General features: G+C 42.4%; 1 protein-coding gene across 6 annotated transcripts in view; it reads left to right on the top strand.

Moving 5' to 3' along the window:
* GRIK1 (glutamate ionotropic receptor kainate type subunit 1) overlaps positions 1-27,935 on the top strand; it is a 293,855-nt gene that overhangs the window by 263,335 nt on the left and 2,585 nt on the right. For 4 of the 6 annotated variants that reach the window (XM_053310755.1, XM_053310759.1, XM_053310756.1 and 1 more), the window contains 4 exons: positions 2,581-2,699; positions 7,681-7,898; positions 14,349-14,574; positions 21,743-21,993. In XM_053310755.1, the coding sequence (XP_053166730.1) occupies positions 2,581-2,699; positions 7,681-7,898; positions 14,349-14,574; positions 21,743-21,993 (814 nt within the window). Of the gene's footprint in view, positions 1-2,580; positions 2,700-7,680; positions 7,899-14,348; positions 14,575-21,742; positions 21,994-25,394; positions 25,561-27,935 lie in introns of all 6 variants that reach the window. The other 2 variants (XM_053310758.1, XM_053310754.1) reach the window with 1 other exon arrangement.

Raw genomic sequence — 27,935 nt, 5'->3', positions numbered from 1 at the left:
TGTAGACTGCAGCGAGAGAAGCACGACAGCAAGAAGAGGGGCAATGGATAGCAAGGCACATGGATAGACTAGCATATGCAAAACTACCCTATGAGCAGTTTCAGGTCTTGCCTGAAGTGCAGGCACAGCCAAATTATTAAGGTAATTAGACTCTTCACTTGTATTGAACAAAGGCTTACTTTATTCTTGGACTTCACATTTCTTTTACAGTACTCGATATAATACATGCAATCCCCCCCCCCTACACCGCCCCAAATCTGTATCCTGCATTTTGTGTTGCAGGAGGGTTTAAAATATATTATCTACAGTATGTATCAATAATGATAATGTTATTTAACTCACTGCATCCTAAACTACAAACGGGTTCAATTAGTGCCTTCATTATTATCAGTATTCATTGCTTCAAGCCAAGCACAGCACTCTAGTTGCAAGAGTGCATCAATTCAAGGCTTAATTATATTGTTAAAACAGCAATTAAAATGTACTGGCATGACTTTGTCAATTAAAGCCATATTCATAAACATGACATAAAAAGTGTGTCCTCCAGCTGTGAGAATCCGCATTCGGCAGCGTGCTATGGCAAGGGACAGTCTTAAAGTTCTCCAGATCACAGTAAGACTCAAGCCCTATTCCGACATTATGCTGCACACATGTCTGTACACAGGTGAATGTTTTTGTGTGAAGTTTCTGCACTATGCATGCATTGCTTCACAGATGAACAGTAGTGTCGCCTTGTCAGGCTTCCATTTCTGGGGCAATTGGGGGGAGCTTGCTCTCAGTCACAGGGCCAGAGACAAGGAGCACAGTCCAGGGCACACAAAGGCCAAGTTCCCAAAGCAATGACTGAAGATCTGAAGAGCAAGAGGTAAGTAGCAGAAGTCCCAAAGGCCTGAGTGTGGGGAGTGGTAGCAGGCACTTAGTCTGGCAGGATCCTCATGTATCATGATAAGTTGCTCAGACAGAAAGCCTCAGCTTCAGATCTTGACTTCATGAGACTTGGCAGAGTTGCATTGGTTCTTGGGATCAGCTGGTATCTTGGATCAGTTTGGTATCAGGGCTTGTACTTCAGCCTAGTTGGCAGTGGCACCCTTGAGAAACGCCACTCAGTCGACAAGCCTTAGAGAAACACAGTCCTCAGTGGCGCGGAGCCTGACCACTGGTGGCCTGTGTGCGGCGGCAGCCCTGCTGACCCCGCCCCCCGCGTCTGACATCTGACGCGGGGGCATGTTCTGGCTCCCGAACGGAGCCTTGAGGCTCCATTCGGGAGTTGGAGTTTAACTCCGGGGCCACGCGAATGCAGCGCCAGCCTTTTAACTCCTGAGCAGGGGCCACGCGGCCCCTTCAGGAGCTAGTTAGGCTGGCACTTCCCTAGCAGGGAAGAGCCGCTCCTGGCTGCACTGCGAACGCAGCACCAGCCTTAGTTTAGCTCCCAAAGGGGCCACACGGCCCCTGCTCAGGAGCTAAACCTGCACCCCCAGGCCTGACGTCAGACACGGGGGGCATGTCGGGGCCACGAGGCGTGGCCCCTGATTGGTCATTGCCCGGGTTCCACCCCTGACAGTACTCAGTGCAGGAATACAGGTGGCTGATGAGAAGCCTGGTTTGATGCCTACATTGTTTAGCTGATGCTTGAATAAGGTGCTTTAAAATTTATATTCTATTTAAATACAACACTAAAAATAGGTTAGCTAGTTAAGCTAGTCACTTGACCCAAGACCACTCAATGGACTTTATTGCTTAAGAAAGATTTGAACCTGGCTGTGCTGTTCCTAACCAAATCTTAGCACTGATTCATACTTTATGCAGCAAATACCCAGTGTTTTGTTTTATATGTGTGTGCAAAACATGTAGAATATGAAGATGAGGGAGGTATTTCCAAATATGAAATGCGTGTGCACCAAAGAGTATGTGTATGTCAGCCTTTTGCTATGTTTGCATTTATTGGTGGCAAATGCAGATGCTGTGTGAAGTATGAATTGGCCCTGGTGTTTAACCTTACTGAACCCTGATCCAGTGATCTGCGGGACCCCAAACACACCCATCTCCCATGCACATGAATAATTCAGTCTGTTTCAATGGAGACAGATGATCCCCATGTCTTTGCTTATCAGTTACTTACTCTGAAATGAAGATGGGAACTCTGAGAGCAAATGGGAACTCCTGTGCCAAGAATAAATCACTGGATTGGAACAACAGTCTGAGCTACAAAGAGGTGCCTTCCAAACTATTCGATTTCAAGGGCTCTGTTTCTATCATTTCTTGGGGAGCAGCTATATGGAAGCAGCTTTCTTTGTCTTTCAAGGATGCACTAGATTCTCATCAGGTTAAGCATCAAAGAACACTTATCACTAACGGAATGAAGCCTGTAGCTGAGAATGGAGCTCTAAAACCCGCTGCCTGCATTGCAAAGCTACTTTGGAGCTTTTACGCTGTGGCTGTACATTTATGAATATGGCGTTAATTTTCTTTTCATTTTCCTCATTAATCTTTGCATTTTGTGCATTGTTCAGCAGGTTTGCTGGTGCTGTCTGTATTTTTTTTCCTCTGATGTTTACAAACTGTTTCTGTTAACTACCACAGGTTTACACCTTATGAGTGGTATAACCCCCACCCGTGCAACCCTGACTCAGATGTGGTGGAAAACAATTTTACTTTACTTAATAGTTTCTGGTTTGGAGTTGGAGCTCTCATGCAGCAAGGTACACCGGTTACACATCATTTCTGCACACATCCCACAGTCTGCTCAAGGGCTTCCGTGCTGGTAAACTCCACCATCTGTAGCTATAACATATACTGTAAAACCTGATATAAAAAAGAGATGTGCAACAGCGTATGTGCATATATTGGCAATTAAAAAGTGGGTTTGGGGGAGAATTGAAACTGGTGCCTTTTGTTATCCAAAATAAAGCAACAGAAGGACTAAGGAAGGGAAGCATACAATAAAATATGGAGTTTGATATCATGTTGATGTGCAAGTAGACACAATCCAAAGAACAAGATGGCTTTGGTGTTGTTTTAATTGAAAATCATAGAATGATATGAATCAAACTGCAGAAGATGCAAGGGGAATCTTTTCAAATTCACACCGTACTATTATAACACACACACACACAAATCCTAAATACATTTTGTTAGAATCATATTTTCATGAACATTTGTAAAAGAATTATTGCTTTTTTAAAAAATACCCAAACCTACTTAATGGATTTTTTGCTGGTTTTTAAGGTTTTTACCTCATGTAAATGCATCCAGCCTTTGATGCCCACAACATCCTAACTGCTGTTGATTTTGGAAACTGCACAGAGATACTCATTTTACAATGAAAGGAAATGAGGGGTACTTGAAGTGGAGAATCAGCCCGGTGCATATGCTGACCATGTGTGTATATGGTGTGTTTATTCTGAGGCTCCCATTAATACGTTTTTGCCTCTCTATGAGGTTCATGTTCCGGATATATGTTTAATAGTTGTGAACCCCTTCAAAAGTGACAACACACTGAGGAAGTCACAGAATTATCCAGTAAAGGCATACACATATAAAAAGCAACTCTACTTCAACTCAGGGGCCATTTGAGTTAGTAAATAACCATGTGGAAGTTGGTGCAATGCTGCAAAAGAAGGACCTTCGTAAGGCTGACTTTGCTAAAATCAGTGGGATGTTGGCCATTGATTTAGTGGAGTGTGACCAATCCTAGGCCATCAAACCCTTTTTGGTGTAATTGGGAAGGTAGACATACGGAAGTATTCGATGCATACACATACTTGTGCTGGGCATGCGTCATCATAGCTTGGGCTCCATACAGGATCAAGTGACAGAGAAGTTCGCTCTCCCGGTGTGTCAGTAAGGCACAGACGAAGGTTTTACAGTATCAGGCAGGTGTGTGTCTATAGTTGTGACAGCTTTGTGTGTGAGAGTGCCCAAATATGTTGTGTTTTTAATGGCCTGCCTTTTTGGAGTTTACCATCATCCACAGCAAACTGTGGGATGCCGTGCCTACTAGTTACCACTACCTTGGGTACATGACAGTCAGCCCCAACCAGACTCTGCTTGTCTTTGAAGAAGCTTTAAAAACGAAAAAGAAACCCCTTAAAAAAAATTGTAAGTTGAAGGAAATGTTTCCATGTACAAACTTGTGGTACGTGTGACTGTAAGTGCACCATCATTAACATATAGAGTTTGAACAAGAGATGAATGGTTGCTAACCTCTGCATCTATTGTTATGCTCTTTCTTGTTAACAGAAGCTGCTTGTTGTGCTTGATTGGAAGCCACTGGTTCATTAAATTTGAAAATGTGATGATCAGACTTTCTCTTTTCTACAGAGCGTGAGCAAAGTCTGGATCAGGATTGGCTGTCATGTCTGCCATAAAAAGGCACTAGAGACTCGAGACTTCAGCAAGTATTGTCTCTGACTCTAGTTCTTGAAAATAGCCTTATTTCCCTGCATCCTTCTTTAAGTCTCTGACTCAGATATATAAATTTTTAAAGAAAAGGTTTCCTAAACAGGGCAAACTTGACAGATTAACCAAAGGTGTGCAGAAACCTATACAGGTTATGGTCTCCTGTTCACAGATCTCTTTAATGGCAATGAAATTACTCTCAGATAAGGAGGGAATTTTACAGAGTCTTGCTTTTTAGAACAAGGCATAGGCTGCAATTCTACACAGTTACTTGGCAGAATATCCCACTGAACTCAGTGAAAGCTACTCCTGAGAAAACTCCAAATGGCCATGCTGTTAAGCATATTCTGAATGTCAGGCCCCATGAAACAAACATCCTGATTTAGCCTCTTTTTATTTTATTTTATTTTTTTTTGCATGCATGCATGCATCACAACTCTGATGCATACATGGATCTCCTCACCCCCCAAAAGTGTTGCCTCGTTCACTTCAGCAGAGTGAACAGCTCTCAGCATAGCAAGCAAATGGGAAGGAAGGACTGCATATATAAAAGTTCCATGTGGTGCATCATTGCCTGCACAAGGCTTTGGATCGGGCCCAAAGACTGCTCTTTATTCCCCCTGAAAAATTTAAAAAGGTCCTGAATTCCAACCAAAGTTGGTAGGCTGAAAGGTGTGCACTTCATAGTTTTGCTGAATCAGCAATCAAAAGCTAGTGAACCATCATGGTCCTGTGAGCCAATAGCCTAACATCAGCTCCTTACAGGATCAGTAGTTTTCACCAGAAGTGAATTTGAGCTAAGTAAAATGCACATGTTCTGTTTAACAGAAGCAACTGAATTCTCTTTTGATAGAAAAACCAAAGAGAAAGTAGAGTTCGCTACAAGGATGGAAGAGTATCTTCTCAATATTCTGCTGTGGAACAGCTTACCTTATAAACTGATCTATCAGATTATTCTGCCAAGTTGCTATGGTCTCTGAAAGGTTGCTAGCCATTATTATCATCTATATTCATTAAAATGAGGCATTACCTCAGTGGCTGCATAATTTATATTCCTTTGCTGAGCTTTTAGTAAATAATGTTTTCACAAAGAACTGAACCAGCTTTTTTGCTGTTGTTACAACTACCTCTTACACTGGTTAGAGCAGCTGTAGGTTAAAACTAAGAACATGATCCTTGGAAGAGAAAATAACATTTTTTTTAAATATATATATTTGAAAACTTTCCATCCAACCTGAACATATTAGCCCAACGTATCTAGCAGATTTTCCATTGTGACTGGCATTTCCTATAAAGTCATTATTTATTTCTAGCAGAGCTAATGGAAAGGAATAGAATACAACAGAACAGAATAGGGAAGCCCCTGAAAGCCATTCTATTTAAGCCATGACTAGCAAACAATTGCTGTCCATTTCCCTAAACTAGTTTGCACATCAATATGCTTAGGGTCATACTAAGCATTGACTTTTATCACTGACTTAGCACCCTTGGGTCATACTTATGTGCACATATTTATAGAAAAGTGAAGTTCAATCTGTCAACAGTCATTTGTAAAATGATTGTCCTTCTTTGGTCTATTATTGCATACAACTTATAAACTAATACATCCACCAAGGCCACAGATCTCTTTTATTCACGTCACATCATTGTCTCAGAAGGCAAAGCCCTTCCATGCCAGAAATGTTTGCTAATTATCATTCTAAAGAAATCAGATCAAATGCTTAGCATCCAGCTCAGAAAAGTTTAACCACCTGCTGATATCAGCTTTATTTCAATAACCACTTAAGCATGTGCTTTATTCCTACTGAGTTTGCAGCTGAATGAATCAGTATTCAACTCAGAGAAAAAACAGCCATCTTAAAAAGGGTTCCCTGTGCTGCGAATACGTCACAATAGCACCTTCACAACTGAATCGGGCAGGCATGCATACAAGTCCCTGCACATTCCCTCTCTCCCTCCTTTACTGACTGCCATTTCCTCCACATCTCTTGCTCCTGCTAAAAAAAAAAAAAAAGCAACAAAGCTCCCTGCAGGCAGGTGCATGCTGTTAATTTCCCCCCAATGGAGGTGGATGACGAATCGGCAGGAGCGGTGGCAGTGGCAAGGCTTGAGCCACGGTTGAGGTTGCTGGCATGCTTGTCTCTCAGTTCAGCTGATAAGGACTGGCAGCATGTCTGAAGGAAATGCTTTTAGTCCCCTTTTAATATTATGTCTGTCTTCTCCCTCAGTGCAATACATTGTGTCCAAAGTATCTACCGTTAAGGCTAATTGTGATGGGGGATGCGTTGTTCAATTGATCCTATGAGCTCATTGCCAATGGGAGTCTATGTTGGAATTTGTCATTTTTCTGAGCATCCAGCTATGATCAGACTCTCTCAGATTGGTTATGTATAACTTCAGAAAGGTGTCCCATGAGTATCAAATGGAACCAGCCCCATGTCAACGGAAAAATGTGTGTCCCATACATTTAGAAGCATTAGACATACAGATCGCACTCATTCTTTCCTGGGGAAAGGAAGAATGGTACTTTCAGTGTTTAAAGAAAATGCAAATTCTTTATGTATTGTCCTAGGATTTCTGCATCTTGTTTTGCTTCATCATTGTTATTGTCTTGCACAATCAGATCACCACTGTTTAGTTGGCATGTTCTATTCATTGGTTGCACTATTGTTTCTCATAATCATTGATATAGGCATTAACATGGCGTTAGGACCAGATATTATGGGTTTAAAAGACACTAGGCTTTCTCCATATGCCTCTTATGCATGCAAGTCCTATTGACATAAAATAAACCAATCCCACCAGATTAGGTGAGGCTACCAGACAGCTATAGGAATTGAGGTACAGATGGAAATAATGGACATTAATGTTGAGGGACATGAGGTCTGGAGCCTGGTACACCGATTCTGACCATGTTTATTACTGTGATATTAATGAAACAAACTTCCAAGTAAGTGTTTTAAGAATCACAGCCCAGTTATATTCCTAGTAAATGTAATTAAGAAAAATACTAAATATTAATGACTAGTGGGGGAAAGGTGTTGTAAATTCGGAGTCCATATCCAAGGACATTCATGTGTTTGTCACCTGTCACAGTATTCATCTTTTTCAAAGTGCATTTCCATTTTTAGTGTAGACTATATATGTATGCAGTTATTGAATAATGTTCTTTTTCTTTTTTGTAGTTCATACATTAATCATGTTCCTGAAAGTAACATTCATAGCGTACGCCTAGTTTCTTTCAATCTTTGTAATACAAGTGTTTTGATGGTGTTATAACAGGATCAGAGCTCATGCCAAAAGCTCTTTCCACCAGAATAGTTGGAGGAATATGGTGGTTTTTCACCTTAATCATAATATCATCCTATACTGCCAATTTGGCTGCCTTCTTGACTGTTGAGAGAATGGAATCCCCTATCGATTCAGCAGATGATTTAGCAAAGCAAACCAAGATAGAATATGGAGCTGTGAGAGATGGATCAACAATGACCTTCTTCAAGGTAAGCTGGTGCAAACAAAAGTTGCATAGTCAGCTGAGACAGTAAGATTTTTTATTACATTAGATAGTAAATTTAAATGGAGAAAACAATGACTAGCCCCTAATGAGCCAGCATAGCATAGTGGTTAGAGTGTTGGACTAGGACCGGGAAGGCCAAGTTCAAATCCCCATTCAACCATGAAACTCACTGGGTGTCTCTGGGCCAGTCATGTATCTCTCAGCCTAACCTACCTCACAAGGTTGTTGTGAGATTAAAAATAACCATGTACTCTGAGTTCCTCGGAGGAAGAGCGGGATATAAATGTAATAAATAAATAAATAAAACTAGCTGACCAGGCGCAGAGCATCCGTGCCCGATGTTCTCCCTGTCTCTTCCCCCCTTCAACCCCGTTTCATTCTTTCCCCCCCAGTTCGTTCTCCCCCGGCGGCCAGGCTTCTCCTCCCCGCCCAGCACTGCTTCCCCCGCCCTGGCCTGGGCTCTAGTTCGCTGCCATGTTTTTCTCTGCCTGCTGCTGCCATTTACCCACCAGCCTCCAACGCTGACCCCACCACCACTTCAGCCACATGCCGCTGTTGCCACCATTTTCTTCCCAGCTGGCTAGCCGGCCAACTGCCATCTCCCCACTACCCACTGGCCACACCGCTGCTTGCCAGCATTTAGTTTCTCCTCCGGCCAATCAGCTGGCTGCTGCCGCCGCCACCACCATTTGCCCCCCTCCCGGCTGTTCCGTCGCTATCCCAGACTCTCACAGGAGCTGCCACGCCTGGAGTTAGCAATGGGTATGCCTAGGAGAACAATATATAAAGATATTTAGGAACTGGAATTGCTGCTGAGATTAAGGAAGATTTAACATTGAGGGGTATGCAATATTCTATTGCTGAACTCAAGAAGTTTGCTCAAAACCATGTTGCTAGCTTCCATATTTTTATCTTTATTTTATTTTATTTATTTTGGCCTTCATGAATTCTATCTACTAGTAAGTTCAACAGAGGTCTGTGACTGTAGCTCAGAGTCTGAATAATAGCCAAAAATGATCTCCGAAATATACAGCTTGTGGAACATGTAACAAAATGACAAGTTGGTAAGGAGCAGATTTGGCCAATGAGCCAGTAAAATCCAAAGTACCTTGTTACCATATTTGTTTTATTTTTATGTGTAGACAAGGTTATAGAATCAGCATTTAAACAATTTCGTATTGGACCAGTCTGGACTTCTTTTGGTAGCTAGCTTTATACTAATAAGCAAAGCAAGCCTTTTTGGCTTCCCCACCCCCAATCCCCTATTTCCTTTGCTTCAGATCTGCCTTATCTTCCTTCATCACCATCTTGATTGCAGCCAGGTCTGACAGCAACTTGAGAGATGAGCAGGACCTTGTAAAATTGGCCAGGCAGACATTAATTTCAAAGATATTTCAGGTCAAACCAGCAACACAGTTTGCCCAGTTAGTCCCCTGAGATGCCCAAAGGAAGAGAAGCTTATTGCTAGGTTTTTGCCAAGGCACAGTCCAATTTGCCAGCATATCCGGATTTGCTGTTTTGTTTTCTATATAACATTAATTTAACTCATAAGTCATATGCATCTACAGTTCTAAATCATATCACACTGGAATAATAACCTCAAATTTAATTTAGTTCATAGGGAGTTCTCTGGGGCTTTTGGTTTGAGGTTCTGAGCCAACAAGCTATGAATATGGCAAATATATGTGAACAGCAATTGGTAATCTTAGGGAGGCCAGACCTGAACAGATGCAGGTAATTATAGTTATCATCCTCTCCCACTGTGGAATCCAAGCATGATACACAGAGACAAAGCTAACCTTTAGGAAGCTATCACTCTAAAGAAACTGCGACAGATTGGCAAAGCTATGGGAATTTGGAAAGAAATATGTTTCTGCTACCTCTGTTGTAGTCTGTGAACAAATATTTCCAACTTCTGTGGTTGTCAGCTTGACATTTTAAATGGCTGCTCTCAGCTAGTACCTACAAGTTGATGAGTTCATGGTGAAATTCTGTTAGAGATGAACAGAGAGAATTGGTTTTGATATTTCTCACTTGTCTCAGAATTAGCAATTTTAATTTCCACCACCATCACCCTGGTAATTTACTGAAATGTATGTATTTCTCTTTATATAGCAAGTTAAGTGCTATTAATGATGAACCTCCCTAATGCCTTTGTTCACTAATTAATTAAGTCTTTATGCTTCCTGAAAATTAGGTTTTAACTAAGCCATTAATTAATTAATTAATTAATTAAATGCATACATTACTTTTTCAAGCAGTGCACTTTGATGCTTAAACAAAATGCATTATCAAGGTACCGGACATATTTGCCAAATTTTGCTCTGTTTGTGTTGTCCAGAGTTAGGTCTTCCTTGCTACAGTCAAACAGGAATAAATCTTTTAGTGTTTTGTTTATTTTTCTAGAACCAAAGAGTTGTATTATTCTAATTTTAAAACCACTTCCATTTTTTCCATGTTGCATATACTTTCCTGCTACAGCCCTTAAAAATTGGTCTTAGGTCCATATATTTTAGCTGCTGGAGCCTCCAGCCCAAAAGGATTTTAGCTCGGCTTACTAAATGGCATTGGCTGACATGTCCCTCAGTATAAAGTGGGTGGTTCAGAACTGCCAGCACCACTACTGGGTTCTTACACATACACACACACAACATGCTGTGCAAGAAGCTTGTTCCGCTATTTACTGATTCTTGTGTGATCACAAGTCGCACACCACTTTCATTATGAATAATGTAAGTAGCACGCAACCTGCACTTGCACAAGTGTGATTTACTGGAACATCATCATAGGCATATGTACGTAAAGCTGGCAGGTCAGCGAATTGTTACGGGGAAGGGAAGTCAGAAGTCTATTAGCTGTTTCCCCTTCTGGCTATCCTGCCGGCTCTTTGACCTTGGGGAGCAGTGCCAACCTCCCACAGAGCCTCACCTTGCTCCTCTGTAATGCCAGGTCTGTCCAGAATAAGTCGGAAACCATCCATGATTTGATTCTGGATGAAGGGACAGACCTAGTATGTATTACAGAGACATGGTTGGGGGAGGCTGGTGGCCCAGTCTGGTCCCAGCTTCTCCCTCCAGGGTAATCTGTTGAGGAATTAATTAATTAATTAATTAATTGCAGGGATGTGGGCAGGGAGGTGGAGTGACTGTGGTCTATAAGAATAACCTCTCTCTGATCAGGATCCCTGTTGAAGTGTCTGACCATATTGAATGTGTATACCTAAGTTTGGGAAACAGGAATAGACTGGGACTTCTGTTGGTGTACCGATCGCCCCACTGCCCAATGGAGTCCTTAACTGAGCTGACAGACTTGGTCTTGGGTTAGGCGTTGGAGTCCGCCAGGCTTGTGGTGCTAGGGGATTTCAGTGTCCACTTGGGGACCAATTTGTCTAGGAAAGTTCAAGAGTTCATAGCGGCCATGACACCTCTGGGTCATCTCAGAGAGATCATGTCACTCCTAACTTAAAAGATCTACACTGGTTGCCAATCAATTTCTGGGCAAAATACAAGTTCTTGGTTTTAACCGATATAAAGCCCTAGAAAGCTTGGGCCCTGGGTATTTAAGAGAATGCCTTCTTTGCTATGAACCACACTGCCCATTGAGGTCCTCTGGAGAGGTTTGTCTGCAGTTGCCACTGGCTCGTTTCGGGGCAGCAGCTTCTCCATTGCTGCCCCAAGGCTCTGGAACACACTTCCTGCTGAAATAAGAGCCTCCCCATCTCTTACAACTTTTTAAAAGGCAGTCAAGATGCATTTGTTCACCCAGGCTTTTAATTAGATATTGTTTTAATGGTGTTTTAATGGTGTTTTAATGTTTTAAAATTTAAATTCTTGTAATGTTTGAACTTGTTTATTTGTTGGTTTTTATTGTTTTGTTGTAAACCGCCCAGAGACTTGTGTTTTGGGCAGTATACAAATGTGTTTGTTAGATAGATAGATAGATAGATAGATAGATAGATAGATAGATAGATAATGTGTTAGAGCCCTGCAGCTGCACAGATGATTCTATCCAATGCATGCAATGGTTATCTATCTATCTATCTATCTATCTATCTATCTATCTATCTATCTATCTATCTATCTATCTATCTATCATGTTTACCCCTGCTAACTGGGCAAAGAGGCACCTTTTACCGTGGTGATTCTCTTTATTTAGCAGGGGGAGAGTAACTGGCCCTATCCACCCCCAGCACAGTACCTCCAGTGGCTGTTGCTGGTGACTATTTTAGATTGTGAGCCCTTTGGGGGCAGGGAGCCATCTTATTTGTTATTTCTTTTTGTAAACTGCCCTGAGCCATTTTTGGAAGGGCGGTATAGAAATCGAATTATTATTATTTTTACTGCCCCAAACATCTGTCTCTGGGCAGTTTACAACAATATAAAACAAGTTAAAACACAGAAAACAAAAACCTTAAAACAATTTTTTAAACAGTCAAATTAAAAAGCTTGAGTGAAGAGATAAGTCTTTAGGTACTTTTTAAAAGTTGTCAGAGATGGGGAAGCTCTTATTTCAGCAGGGAGCACATTCCAGAGTCTCAGGGCAGCAACAGAGAAGGCCCGTCCCTGTGTTGCCATCAGACAAACAGGTGGCAACTGAAGACAGCCTCCCAGATTATCTCAACGGACGGTAGGACTCATGGTGAAGAAGACGTTCTCTTAAATACCCTTGGCCTTAGCCGTTTATAGGTATAACCAGCACCTTGTATTTTGCCTGGAAACATATCAGCAGCCAGTGTAGTTCTTTTAGTATAGGAGTGATATGGTCTCTCTGAGATGACCGAGAGACCAACCTGGCTGCTGCATTCTGCACAAACTGCAGTTTCTGGACAACATACAAAGGCAGCCCCACATAGAGCGCATTGCAGTAATCCAGTCTGGAGGTTACCAGCATATGTACCACTGTTCTGAGGTCATTCATCTCAAGAACGAGATGCAGATGATTCCAACTAGATTTCCAGTAGCCGCTGTACGCCTGACTGATAGTTGTGCGAATCTCTCCTACTTCTGATTGTCCTTGTCTCTCGGCATTGCTATAAAGATAAACTCTGGCATTTTGCACATCACAACAACCAGTCTGTATAACTAGTTAATGTATTATGTTGTTATAATTTGGGTAGGTTTTCCCCCTGACTGAAGTTATGTGGAAATCTGTGTTGCCTTATGTTAAAATACGGGTTATAGAAATGTTTATGATGGTGCTCTATATGCACAGATAACCTTGACATTTGAGTCAAAACTATGGTTTGTTTGAGACAGCATAATGAAAGCGACATAGTAAAAGTTCAAATCCTGAAAAGCTTTAGGTTAAGTTGCAACTTCAAAATGCATGTATATGCTGACTGCCAATGTAGCATGTCACTGCCTTGGGAGATTTCCAGGAGATTCTATTTATAGAGACATCCTATTTCATATAGACTTTGCTTGAGAGTGAACAGTGGTTGTTTGGTAAGGGGAGCAATCATAAAAGCATAGTCTTTAGCATTTTATAAATGACATTGATTTCCATGCAAGGCAGAAATACAGGAAGCAGCATATATAGCAATACAGGAACCTCTAGGAACCAACTTGGAGCAAGACATCATGTGTTCACTTCTGGGCTTCCTTTTGGCTCTTTGACACTCCCCAGCATATAAATAAGTGTGTGTGCAAATCAATGAATCCATTTTAGCACCCAGATATGTTCATACTATCAAAAAGTAACATCCTAAACAATTATGGAAAGAAAAGATTAAAGCTAGAATATGCTTCATTGTGGACAGAGATGCATACAAACTGTGTCAGATCACTTTGGGTTTTTTCACTTGGCATTTTGTATGCATATTAAAAACTATTGCATTTCCAAAATTCAGAAATTTGGGAGGAGAAAATTAAGATTTACACACACACAAAATTTAAATAAAAACTTAAATTTTGAATTTGAAAATGAAAAAAACTGCTCTTCAGTGTATAACTGGAATCTGAGGACTTTGTTACCCTGAGCATTCATTTCAGCTCTTGTATTCATTTTTTTTAAAATTCTCTTTACACTCTTTGAAGTTGACAATCCATAGCCTATCTATGCTATAGATAGCCAACAAATGAACAACTGTCGCTAAGAGGAGAGTGTTCTGCCACAGCCAGACAAAGCAAAATATGGCTCTTCTCCTACATTAAGAACCCCAAAGTACAACACATCAGATGCCTTCATTAAAATATTGACCTTCTTGCTACAAAAGGCTTTGAAAAGCCCAATGTTCAATAGAGGGCCTGATGTAAATGGAACACATTTATAAAAATGTTGCCCATAGGATTGAATTCAATGGAAAGTGATTGAGTGGCAGAGGATAATGACCTAGTCTTCATTCAAGAAACAGAGCTGATGCCATCTATGGATGTTTTGAAATGAAAGTGTCTGAACAGGGCATATTTGTGAGGCTTTTGATTTCTTTCCTTAGAAATCCAAAATATCTACATATGAGAAAATGTGGGCATTCATGAGCAGCAGGCAGCAGACAGCACTGGTAAAGAACAATGATGAGGGAATCCAGCGTGTGCTCACCACCGACTATGCCCTGTTGATGGAATCAACCAGTATAGAATATGTTACTCAGCGAAATTGCAATCTCACCCAGATTGGAGGGCTCATTGATTCCAAAGGTTATGGTGTAGGAACCCCCATTGGTAAGCAACATATAAGTATCATTGGTGAGTGGCAGACTGTGCTAGGTAGGATGAGGATACCTCTTAATCTGAAGCATTCACCTTTTGCAAGGATGGAATAAAGTGTGATGGCTTGCACACACAAGGAGTTGGATACAAAACAATTCTATATGCACAACAGTTCTGTATAATTCTGTATAATCTGGTGTATCCCCCGGGTAAGCCACAGGTGTGCTAAATGTGCCCTAATGCAGTCAGGCAATTCAGATAAATTTGAGGCTTCTCCCAGACATCACTTGATGATATCTGATGTCACATTGTCCTCCCACGTTCACAACATACAGAAAACTCTTAGGAACAGAAAGGGGGCACCAGAAAACTGTGGGGAGGGGGCACCAAAGGGGCAGAGTGCATTTCTGGGTAGGTGAGCTGTGCCTCACAAGTTAGATTTCTGAAACAGAAATGTGGGGCAGGGAGGCAACTGCTTTCCTGAGGGGCCGCTTGCCCACTTGTCCCCGCTCTGGAGCCACCTTTGGTGGAGTCATGCACAGAGACCAGGGAAGAATGAGATGCTCTGAGAGGAATTGAAGACTCTGTTTGACATGACACCTGCACCTAGTGCTGTAGCAGTACGCTTGACACAGAGACTTGGCAGGGAGGGAGAGACTCATTATGAAGCTCCAGGAGAACCACTCTGCATCATGCTTTCCACAAACTGCAGTTTTCATATACTAATAGATGCAACGCCACATTCAATAAAGTAAATGTATTTATAGAATTATCAGCTTTTCGTCTCTCACACTGCCAGCAAAGTAAAGGTAGCATTGTTGACTTTTCAGATTCAAATATTAGAAGTATATTTTAAAGGCATTTCTGTTCAAGCTCTTAATTTACAAAATTTTGTTTTACGGAGCAATGTGTTTTTATTATTTATTTCGCTGCTAATGTGAAAACATTCTCCAAACCCTGAGGAGAAAATGCAAATATATAGAAATTCCAAGATAATGATTGATGCACTGTAAAGATTTCAAAGCGGTGATAAAGCTTCCATGCTTCAAACCAAGAACAGTGAAGGAATAAACTGAAGCAGATGGTATTCCCTTAGAGAGAATATGTGCCTCATAAATATAGCTTTGGGTACAATTGCATGAGATTTCCTATATGATTAATAGACTTTTAAAGAAAGACTTGGGAAGATACATATGTGTTTGTGATTAAATTAATAATCTCAATGTCATATACACAATTCAAAGAAAACAGAAAAGTCAAAACTATTTCATAAGCCAAGAGGAATAATCAAAACTTGAATGTTGTCTTAAATTGGCTGTGTTCCCACAATTGCTTTCCTGCCCCCAGAAGTTAGCCAGGACTAGTGGGTGAGCCCAGCACACAATCATGATTGCTACTGTTCAGCACCTAAATGATCCTGGTTAGAAGCAACAGAGGAGCCATTAGGCTCCAGGGACATGGATGGAATCCCAGCTGCCCTTGCACTGCCCTCACATTGGAAAGCCTGTATCGCATTACCAGCCATGCTTCCATTGGCCCTGATGCCAGAATGGGTGGCTGCAGCAACTCCAAGCAAAATCGGCATCATTCACCTGGGTTGCGACCAGTATTCCCTGTAAGAGGGAATCCCAGATATTGTTGATCACAGCTCCCAGAATCCCTGGCTGCAGTGGGCTTTGGCTGAGAATGTTGGGAGTTGTAATCAACAACATCTGGGATTTTCTGTTCAAAGGAACACTGGTTGTGAACCAGGTGATCGTCCTGAAAGGGAGCTGGTGCTACTTGTTTTAGCAGCTCCTTCACCAGCCTGGGCACCCCAAACTGTTCTGAAGTGCTCTGGAGATTGCTCACTACCACCACCAGTAGTATATTTATATATTACTTTTTAACAAAAGTACTCAAAGCCATTTACAAATAATTACAAATAATGCAAATAATTTACAAAAAATATTACAGATAATAAAAATAACAAATTAATAAGATGGTTTGCTGTCTTAACAGGGCTCACAATCTAAAAGAAAAGAAACATAGCAATCAACAAGCATAAAAGAAGACACAGAAACATCATGATTAATTTGATGTTTAAAAACAGAGTACTGTCACTGTCATATACAATAGCCTAACTGAATAAACAGCATAATAGCATGGGATGGATTTTGTGAAAAAATAATTAATGGCACCATTACTTCCTAGAACACACTCAGATTGTTGATACACATCCTGTGTCTCAACCATTTCCTTTGGATGAACAAGAAAATATATATTTAATATCAGTGATATGCATGAAACGGATTTTGTGTTTTGTTTCAAGCTCGAAACAAAATGCAAATGGCTGGAACGGTCAACGGTCAAACAGCAGTCAACCCGGTTGTTTCAATGAAATGAAACCCGAAACATTTCGAGTATTTTGGCCATAGGGAACAATGGGGGAACTTGAAACACCATTATTCTCCATGGATCAGCAAGCTCCTAGGGACATCAAAGTGGGTTGGGTGGTAGGGCATGATGGTGCTCCTACCACCCAAGCCACAAAAGAAAAGAGCAAGCAGGCAATTTTAAATACATTTGAACCTTTCCCTCAAACCCCCATAGGATCTCAAGACAATTGGAAACCAATGCCAGAAAACCAATCAGCAAGGGAAAAACAGGCCTCCAAAATGGTGCTCAATAGGGATGTGCACGGACCGCGGAGGTGCGGTCCGATGCCGAGGGTGTGTGGCTCTTTAAGGGCGAAAGGTTGTACTTACCCCTCCCACCATGCAGCGTGCACACGCAACATGTGACATGTGCGGCACGCGCATCAGCGGCGGGCGCATGCGCGGATGTTACTTCCGCTTTTACCAATCAACAAGGGAGCAGAGGCGGCAGGGAGGAACACTGACGCCCCAAAATTTGCACTGAAAAATGGAGCGCTGGAGGGGGAAAAGCTGTGGGAAGGGTAGGTACAACCCCCCCTGCCCTTAAAGAGCCACCCCCCTGGTGTTGAACCGTCGGGCCACTTGCGAACCGGTTCACAGGCCTCTAACATGGCCTGTGGACTAGTTCGTGAACATCCCTAATGCTCAAAACGTCAAAATGTTTCAAATCAAAATGGTGTTGTTTTGTTCCGAGCTTGAAACAGGCCCTTTAGTTAAAGGGCATTTTTTTCCGAGCTCAAGACACTCAAATCGAGTTGAAATGTTTCAGCATCAAAACATTTTGCACATCCCTATTTAATATATTTGTGTGCATGTGTGCACATGCATGTATGTACACCAGGGCTGCTCAACTTTGGCCCTCCTGCAGATGTTGGCCTACAACTCCCATAATCCCTGCTTATTGGCCACTGTAACTGGGGGTTATGAGATTTGTAGTCCAAAAACAGCTAGGGGTCACACACACACACACACACACACGGTTTTTACTTCAAAAATCCTAGTCCCTGGACTATAACAGGAAGAATCAGGCAGAAAGTGAGAGTTAATAATTGAACTTAACAAAATCTGGTAGGTTACGGGTGAGACCTAGATGAAGGTGGAATTTACTGGTTTATCAGTAAAGTAGGGTTCTATTCTCTCTCTCTCTCTCTCTCTCTCTCTCTCTCTCTCTCTCTCTCTCTCGCTGTGCAAGGCATGAAAAAATGAAGTTTTTAAATAAGTGACCACTTTGTTGTCTTTACCCAAACCATGAAGACTGAAGGTCCATCATATTCTTGCCATGTTCACATTTTGCTTGTAAGAAGCCAGTCATTAAAAAATAAATAAATACATACATGACCAGGGAGCAAATTCCCTCCTTCCTCCACAAATCCCTTATTTCTAGCTGCCCAGAACAATAACTCCAGAGTTTTGGTTAACCAGATGGTGTGGATATTCTGATATGCCTCTAAGCATCTGTGATCTCAGCATGTCCTGTGTTGATGGCTGAAAATATCTGACCTTTGGTCTTCTAATTTGAAGCATTTATTTTGGTCTTCTTGAAATGGCAATTTAGGCCTGTCATTTATAAACCAAAGAAGAAGTATATGTGCCTATGGCACATGCTCTATGGCATATATAATGTTACATGGTCCTCACATTCCAGAATGGTGAGAAGTTCTAAGGCCAATGCTACAACTAGAGGTGACCAGACACTGGAGACCTCTGATGTTGCAATATTTCATTATTTACAAATATGCACACAAAACCTGGTGGGGAGCAAATAACTCCTGCCCCAGATAGCACCACCACTAACTTTGCATCTGTTTCCCAGAGAACAATTTGTACACATACACCTTGCCCAAACCTGTGCTCCAGTACCAGCAAACCCCTGCTAGAATCTCTCTCTCTCTCTCTCTCTCTCTCTCTCCCCCTGCCAGGGGCGTATCTAGGGGTAGGGCAGGCAGGGCACGTGCCCCGGGCACCACTTGAAGGGAGGCGCCATTTTGTAAAATTAATTTTTAAAAAAAAGGCTGCCAAAAACAAAATGGCCACCGTGCATGCTCAAATGGCCTCTGTGAGGCTCTAGGTCATGCCAGGCTTTGCAGAGGCCATTTGAGCATGTGCGGTGGCCATTTTGTTTTCAGTGGCCTTTAAAAAAAAAAAAGATTATTTTTAAAAACGGCCACTGCACATGCTCAAATGGTCCCTGCGAGGCCCTAGAGGCCAACGGGGTGAGGGGGAATCATTGCAAAAATAAAACCCAGCCTTTAGGAAGCCCCCCAAAGGGGCTACGGGTAAAAATAATAATAAAAAAAATATAATATAAGACACTGTACACATATTCACATTGGCACTATGTACAGAGAATCAGGGCTTGTGAATACTGAGCTGATGCTTAATAGCTAGGATTGTATTCATTTGCTCTTACTTTGCTTCTTGTGATAAGTGAGTTAAATGTGATGTCTTGCTAATATGGCTATTAATGGTGAGTTTGTCTTTGAATCAGTGTGAAACCCTTAATATTAAGGCCCACTGGGAGTTTCTTGCTCTCTTTCTCTCATTTTAACTGTCTTTCTGAAAGACTAGAATATATTCCAAGCAGTGACACAGTTTACTCTGCATATCCTTTAATTATTTACAGAGTATCTAGGAAAAGTCAAATTCTCCATTGATTTTTAAAACTTATGTAATGGTGATGCTACAATGCATAGCAGAGAATTAGACAGACACTTCTGTTTAGTTTTCCAAGTACATCTCCACATAGTATTTGGGTATTTCATGAGCCCCCACATACTGAAATTTGTAGTTTTCCAGCATTTTTTGGTCTGGCTAAGTCCACTGCTAAATAGTTTTTGAAATATTAAAAGATTAACGAGCTTGACTTTTATTTTTCAGCTGATATTATGGTAAAGTTATCTGAAAGATGGGTGTCAGATGCTTGGACAGGGGGCGCAATTTCAGTGTTTGCCCTAGGCGCTATTTTCCCTAGATACGCCTCTGCCCCCCGCCCCTCTCCTTCATCCTTCTCCATCCCCACAGAGCACTGGTCTGGAGGGACCAAAAAGAAAAAAGAAAAGATGGAAAATAGAACAAGAAAGAGGAAGGGGTTAGAGAACAAGACTTATGAAAAGAGCTTTTCAGAAGCAGCACCAGATAAAAGAAACAAAGGGAGTCACAGAAGCGGCAAAGCGCATTTCTGGAAGGGCAACCTTTGACCCACGTAGTAGATTTTGGAAAGAAAAATTATGGTGTATTTCAATTTAATGTTCCTATGCTAACTATAAATGGTAGTAAGACCACATAAAAAACTCTCTGTGTGTGTAGAGCAGGCCTGCCCAACTTACACCCCCCCCCCCGTTTTTGGACTACAACTCCCATAACCCCCAGCCACAGTGATCAATAGCCAGGGATTATGGGAGTTGTAGGCCAACATCTGCAGAATGGCCGAAGTTGAGCAGTCCTGGTGGAGAGGGGGGGAGAGAGAGAGAGATTGAGATTGCAAGAGAGAGAGTGCGCACCGTGCAGGGCTCCAGGCAATGCCAGGAGGGCTACTTGTTTGGGGCGTGACCCTTCACCTACCATCATCACCACCTATTAAGATACTCATCAAGCTATTGGAGATAGCAAATTGGCAAGACTTGTATGCATTTGTGTGGTCCTGTACCCTGGTCCAGACATTTTGCAAAGATACTGCAAAAATTAAGCAAGAAAAGTATATTTTGCTTATATATTTGGAAAATCTTCCTGTTCTTGATAGAACAGTTGGACAACCAAACAGATTGCCTAGAAGAGAAATGGCCATCATTGCAGTAGTAGACCCTTCTCTAGTAGAAGTAAATCTAGTCATTTATGGAATCCAGTGCAGATTCCATGCTGCAGATTGATGCTGAAATCACTTGAACAACTTCCTTAGCAGTGGACTCAGTTCATGCCAGAAAGAAATCACTGCTTCTCAGACACAGTCCTCCCACTGGTGTATGGAAATAATTTGTATTAGTTACTTCTGTGGACAAAATAAATGAAAGATTGTGAAGAACTGTGACAAACATACTATAAAAATTAAAAATAATAAAAACAACTTTTAAAGGGGGCTGTATTAAGAAGTCCAGTTCTGGATAACTTGCATTCACATTGTGCACTTTGATCCAATCAATGGATATAATTTAATACATTCATTCATTTCCCTCCCCCAGGATTCACCATAAAAACATAAACGGGCTGTTCTCACACGAAGCCTAACCCAGGCTAGGGAAGCTGAGCTTGGGTTAGGCTGCATGTAAGAACCAACAGGACAGAACCCAATCCCGGCAGCATCACCTAGCCCAGGTTTTTAACCCGATTTTTAGTCTGGGTTAAGGGCGCAAAGCACACCATTAAACCCAGCAACCTGATCATGTGTGAACTTGGGATGCTTCCAGCCTGGCTGCACGTAGAGACGAGCTCCTAGAGTGCCCGTCTCCTGGGGGAATCCCCAATGCACTGCTCTCACCACACGGCGCATTCTGGGATACCCAGAGGCTGGGACATCATCCTGGCCTCCAGAGCTGCACGTTGCTCAGCACAACACCGCTTGTCTGGGAGCGCGGTCCATACTCCCAGTAATATGTGTCTGATCATCGGGGGGGGGGGAGGTAAGATTTGGGCAGCCTTCCCACCACCACCTAACCAGTTATGTAAATAGCCCCTATGTCTGAATGTTAACTCAGAGTTTTGCCTGTCTTTTTACCTGGCCATCATAATACATGTTCTTGTTTTGCTCCCCCACCCCCACACCCATCCAGGCTCTCCTTATAGAGACAAAATTACTATTGCCATTCTCCAGTTACAAGAAGAGGGAAAGCTGCACATGATGAAGGAAAAGTGGTGGCGAGGCAATGGCTGCCCTGAAGAAGACAGCAAAGAAGCCAGTGCCCTTGGTGTGGAGAACATCGGGGGCATCTTCATAGTGCTTGCAGCAGGACTGGTTCTCTCTGTGTTTGTAGCCATTGGAGAATTTATATACAAATCAAGGAAAAACAGTGACATTGAACAGGTAAGTTACGTTGGGGATCTATGTGGTGCATATCTTGGTCAAAAGGTAACACAGGGATTGGGAGAACACAGAGAGAGAGAGAGCGCGCGCTGTGCTCCTTCTGCATGTCAGTTGTTGCTGGGGAAAATCCAGGACTCGCCTTGTGTACAGGTCAGATGCTAACAGGGGTATCAGGCAGTGGCGGAGGGAGGCTGGCGGTGTCCCATGTTCGTCTGCCACAACGGCTCCCTGCCCCCCAATCTGACATCAGACGTGTGTGTGTGTGTTCTCCCTCCCAAACGGGGCCGCAAGGCCGGAAGCAGCTCTCCCTGCCTTTAAAAAGCAGGGAGAGTCACTCCGGCCATGCTGCCAGTGGCTGATTGGCAGGCTGATTTTGGTCCCAAACGGGGCCCCACGGCCCCATTTGGGAGCGAAATAACACCTCCCAAGTCTGATGTCATACATGGGGTGTGTGCCTGGGGCCACGAGGCACAACCCCTGAGGGCGGCGGCCCAGGTTCTTTGAACCCGTTTGCCCAACGGTGGCTCTGCCCCTGCGCTCAGGACTGATGATCTCAACAACCTGGTGCAATGGGGGAATGCAGTGTTTACGCTCCGTATCTGCAGGAGCACATCAGGTCACGACTCAGCCTGGCTGGATGCTGGCCATGGAGCTCCAGCATGAAAATTCCCAGGGCGATCACCAAATTTAGAATAGACCATACATTCAGAGTCAGGCTCTTCTGCTGAATATTTGACAGGCTTCTTGGCACTGCCTTGCATACATTTGTTAATGAGGAAAGGGAAGTATCTAGGGCTCTGTCCAATTTGTGCTGTTCAGCATAACCGTGCAAATCTTTCTAATGAAGTGGTTGGTTGGTTGGTTTTTTGCACGGCTGTGGCTTTATTTTAAGAATTGAAACAGAAACTAGCTTGGTAAGAAATAAGGCAGAAATGAGGACTACTGGATGCGGCTGTACAGTAATAAAGTGGAAGCAGCATGTAAGGAGTTGGTTTGGAACCAGATCCCATAAAGGCACCAAAGCAAAGGAGCTAGAGCTAAGCTTCCACCGCTAGCATAAGGGGATTCTTGAGCCATTTGGTCTAGTCCTGGAAGCTGGCCGAGGTCCCTGCTGCCCAGACATTGCTACAAAGCCCTTGTGAAGTACAGGTGTGTTGCATAGCTGGAGTTGGATATGAAGGCTGCCCGTGGCTTCTGGTGGAGCAGTCTTGTGGTAGGCGGAGATGATAGCATGGGTGTGTCCTCTGCAGTGTCACATCAAATAAAACTGTCTAGTGGTATTTTGCTTGTTATTCAAGCCTTGACTTGTCAGCTACAGCAGAGGATAGGATCAGGCTGCAAGGCTGATCATATTTACAATCCTCTCTTTTACAATATGGTATTCCTGGAAATGAGCCACCTAATGGTGCAGTGGGGAAATGGCTTAGCAAGCCATAGGTTGCCAGTTCGAATCTCTGCTGGTATGTTTCCCAGACTATGGGAAACACCTATATCGGGCAGTAGCGATAGATGAAAGATGCTGAAAGGCATCCTCTCATACTGCGCGGGAGATGGCAATGGTAAACCCCTCCTGTAATCTACCAAAGACAACCACGGGGCTCTGTGGGCACCAGAAGTTGACACTGACTTGACGGCACACTTTACCTTTTACCTTTATTTCTGGAAAACCTGATGAACTGTGTTTGTGAAAGTAATTTATTTATTTTTTTTGCTTGCTGGGGACTGCTTGCAAGGAGGCAAAAAAGAGAGGGAGCCCTCAGAGGCCCCATTGTATTTCATAGGCCCCTCTGAGGATCCCCTCCTCCCATTTTTGTCTCTTTGGTGGTGCCTCCACCCTTCCTTTCTTCTTTTAAAACCAACAAATAATCGCTTTGCAAGATTAAATGGCTGCTTTGCTGTCAGAGCAACTACATAGTAAGCCAGTGTGTTTGCCCTGCTTCTCGGCAAACATGATTCATTCCAGTGTGCTTCTGTACAAATCTAGTTGAAATGAATGGAGGTTACATGGGAACAGTGTTTGCTGGATGGTGCCCATCAGGGGTGTCATTAGGGGGTAATTTATAGGGCACAGGCCCCCAGTGAATTGCTCAGGGCCCCATATCTCATGGGCCATCTCCTTCCTCCATGACCTCTTCCAGAAAGGAAGTGCAGCTGTGGGATACCTGCACAGAGCACAGGAGAGTACTCCTAGCCTGGCCTAGCTTGTTGCTGCTCCTACTGTCATAGATGTTGTATTATAATATTAGAGGCTTTTCAAAACATATGTAATTATTCCTGTGGGAGGTATGATTGTGTTTAATTATCAAAAGGGGTTGTGGGTCCAAGCCCCAGATCTTTTGGCAATGCCCCAGGTGCTCACTGGCTGCAGTCTTAAATGTATACTTAAGTCACATTCATTTTCATGGGATTGGCAAGTGCATCACTATGTACAGATCTCCATCCTATGCATCTGAGGGGAGTGGGGACAGAAGTGACATAACACTGATTCTATTTATGTCAAATCCTCTTACTGTATAACAGAAATATGTAAACTGTAGGGATGAGCAGATGTTTCCTGCTCTGTGTCATTATTCCTTCTATGGGTTGGCTCTGCCCCACATTCTGCTCTGTCTTCTTTCCGGTTTATAATGGAGAATGTTTAATACTAATTTCAGAACTGGCATGAACAGTTTGTCACGGTTTTCAGTTTGCATCTCCACACACAAACTCACCCATAGGATATCTTAATACACCAAGGGATGTGTACATTGATTAAAACACCATGCAAATACAAACGGGATTCCATTTTGTATGGTGATCACATCAATGCACTTAGGCACACTGTTCTAAGATTCCTTTTGCTCCATGTAATGATCAGTGCATTGGTAAACAGTTAGAAAAAAGTTACTGTTCACACACAGCAGCCTGATCAGATTCAAAGACTGAAAAATGCAGATCTCTAAATGTGTCAGTGCAAACTTGTGCAAATATCAGATCATTTGAAACCCCAACATCTGAGGGGAGTCATTTGAGAGAAGGATATCATATGTATCCCTGATCAGCTGTAAAGGGTCTTGCTAGAGTAAGTTTTATTAAAAGAGACAACATATGGCTGTTTTCATATGAATTCTCTTTTTCTATCAACTGTTTATTAAAGAATTATGCAAAATATGGATGGTGATATTGCTATTCATATAAGTTGCTAGGTTCTTCTAAATACTAACATTGTAATGATAAAGTATCAATATACACATTCTTCAAAATTCAGTTTATTGTTGCATATGTTTGACAGTTTTCTTTTTCCATAATTATGTTCTATAGTTTTGATGTCATTCTCATTTTAAACTTTTTTGTTTCTTTGGTTAATCATTTTTTACTTCTGTTCTTCTTCCATTTTTCTTTTCTTTTCTGCATGCAAAAAGGCCTTTTGTTTCTTTTATGGACTGCAGTGCAAGCAAACTCATCCATCCAACTCCACCTCTGGAACTACCTTATCTACGGAGTTAGACTGTGGCAAATTAATTCGGGAGGAACGAGGGATTCGAACACAGCCCTCAATTCATACTGTATAGTCACAGTAAAGTAAAGGTGTGTTCAGCTAACAGCAAACTGCTTCAACACTGTATATGAGAAAACCAACACATTTTGGCTGGGATCCAAAGAACCACACAGCTAGTTCCACTTTCTCAAGGATGCTCTGTGCTAGTGTTTGTTTTTTAATGAGCAGTCTCCCCTGTGCCACATGATAAACTGCTTTTGAACTACAGAGAACCTTGAAAAGCAGGTTGTGATATTGCAGGGCTTCCAAGCCTGTGGCCCTCCAGATATTGCTGAACTAAAACCTCCATTATCTCCAGCTACAATGTATTGCAGCTGGGAATTATGGGAGTTGTCCTTCAGCAACATCTGGAGGACCAGAGGTTGGGAACCCCTGTGATATGAAATTAGTACTATGCAGGTCGTGGGGGGCGGGGGATAGAATTCCTAGAGGGAAAGAGATGCTCCTGGAAGCAGGTTCTTGCATGCAAGACCCTTATTGCAAGTGGAAAACCACTTTTGCAGATATATAGATATAGATGTAGCTGCATCTATACCACAATACACTGCTTTGAAGCAGGGACACTTTCCCATTTGTCTTTAAAAACATAGCTGTGAATGCAGATTCCCATCCACTGCCTTGAATATGAATGCACATCCCCATCAGTGGTGGTATCAGAAAAAATTGAGAGGGGCCATTGAAGAAGCAAAGTGCATTGATGGGTGGGTGAGCTGTATCACACATTAGATTTCTGAAATAGAAATGGCGGACATGTAGGAGGCAAACTACTTTGCTGAGGGGGTGTTTGGTCCCCCGCTTACCTGCCCTCTGGAGGTGCCCTTGGTCCCCACACACATTACAATACCCACTATCTTGGACCACTGGTCACGTGCCACACATTTGTACATGCCTCTTCTTTTTGGACTGGGGTAAAAAATAATCTCTTGCCCTTTTTTTTTAATATGGTTCAACATTGTCGAGCAAGTATGACTTACTTTCATTTTGCTCCCATATGCAGGCAGAACTAATTAAAATCTTGCTTTTCCTTTAGAATAGCAAAGCCTGAAAAGTGATAATTTGTTGAAAGGGATTCTTTCTTCTCAAACCATAGATCTTCAGGGACCTGCTAAGTTCTCAGAAACTTTTATTTTAAAAATAAGAAGAATTAAAAAAGAAAAAGAAACACCCAGTGGACACACACTGTACAGTTTCTGGTTGACCTCATTTTGCATTTATGAAATTAGGAGTTTGGTGGGAGGTGGGGAAGTGAAATTCAATAGATAAAACTCCCAAGTAAATTGCAGTATTTATATAAGAGAAAATAATGAAACCAGACAGTAATCCCAGAATTAATCCTATTTCTAAATTACTCTATGGCAACGTAGTGCATCTGATAACAGTCTAAGAATCTAGTACCAGGTAGTGGTGTGCACAGAACCACGGAGGCGTGGTCCGGCACTGGGGGGGTGTCTAGTTTTAAGGGCAGGGGGTAGTACTTACTCCTCCGCCGCTCTTCCCCCTCCGGCGCTGCAGTTAAAACTGAAGTTTGGGGGGTGGCAGCATTCCTCCCTGCCGGCCCTGCCCCCGTCGTTGTCTGGAAGTAGAGTAAAGTACCAGCACGCATGCGCCCATCAGGCATACTTTACTCTACTTCCAGACAATGACGGGGGCAGGGCCAGCAGAGGAATGCTGCCGCCCCCCAAACTTCACTTTTAACTGCAGCACCGGAGAGGGAAGAACAGCGGGAGGAGTAACTACTATCCTCCACCCTTAAAGCTAGACCCCTGCCCCAGTGCCAGACCGCCGGACCGGCCAGGTTCCGAAGCCTCGAACATGGCCTCTGGACCGGTTTGTGTACACCACTAGTACCAGGTTAGATAGTCTATTACACTTTTCTATATTTATCATGGACTTCCAAGACAGCTTCACAAGTGCTTCCATCTATGCAGATTTGGTCTTTCCTCATTTAGCCGACAGACTTTTGCTGATACAAATGCAGTAGCCTATTTCCACTTGCAGTGCATGTTCTTGGATACAAATTTCTGCTGAACATAAAACATATGTTCATAAAACATAACATAATGCTAGCTTTTGGCTGTAAATTCAGTCTATCTTAATTATCTGTTACTTCTCAATGCAACACCTAAATTCTTCCTTACTATTTTTTCATTCCCATTTTCTTTAATATTCTGGTGTAGAAAATTATAGCCAGAATGTTTTAATGTCCTATGCTTTTCATCCTGTTCTCACACTTTGAGGTTATTATTTCTGCAACTGACGTCCTTTATTTTTTTTATACTCCAAGTCCTCAAATAATTTTATACGTTCTTTCTGCTAAAGCAATACAATGATTCAGGAATTTTCAGTCATGTTGTTCACGCCTTTTTCTTTCCTCTCAGATATGTGATCATATAGCACAGCAAAT

The sequence above is a fragment of the Hemicordylus capensis genome, chromosome 3, assembly GCF_027244095.1.
Source record: "Hemicordylus capensis ecotype Gifberg chromosome 3, rHemCap1.1.pri, whole genome shotgun sequence".
In the NCBI taxonomy this organism is placed as follows: Eukaryota; Metazoa; Chordata; class Lepidosauria; order Squamata; family Cordylidae; genus Hemicordylus; species Hemicordylus capensis.
The sequence above is the reverse complement of the archived record's forward strand: the minus strand, read 5'-3'. Positions and strand labels throughout refer to the sequence as shown.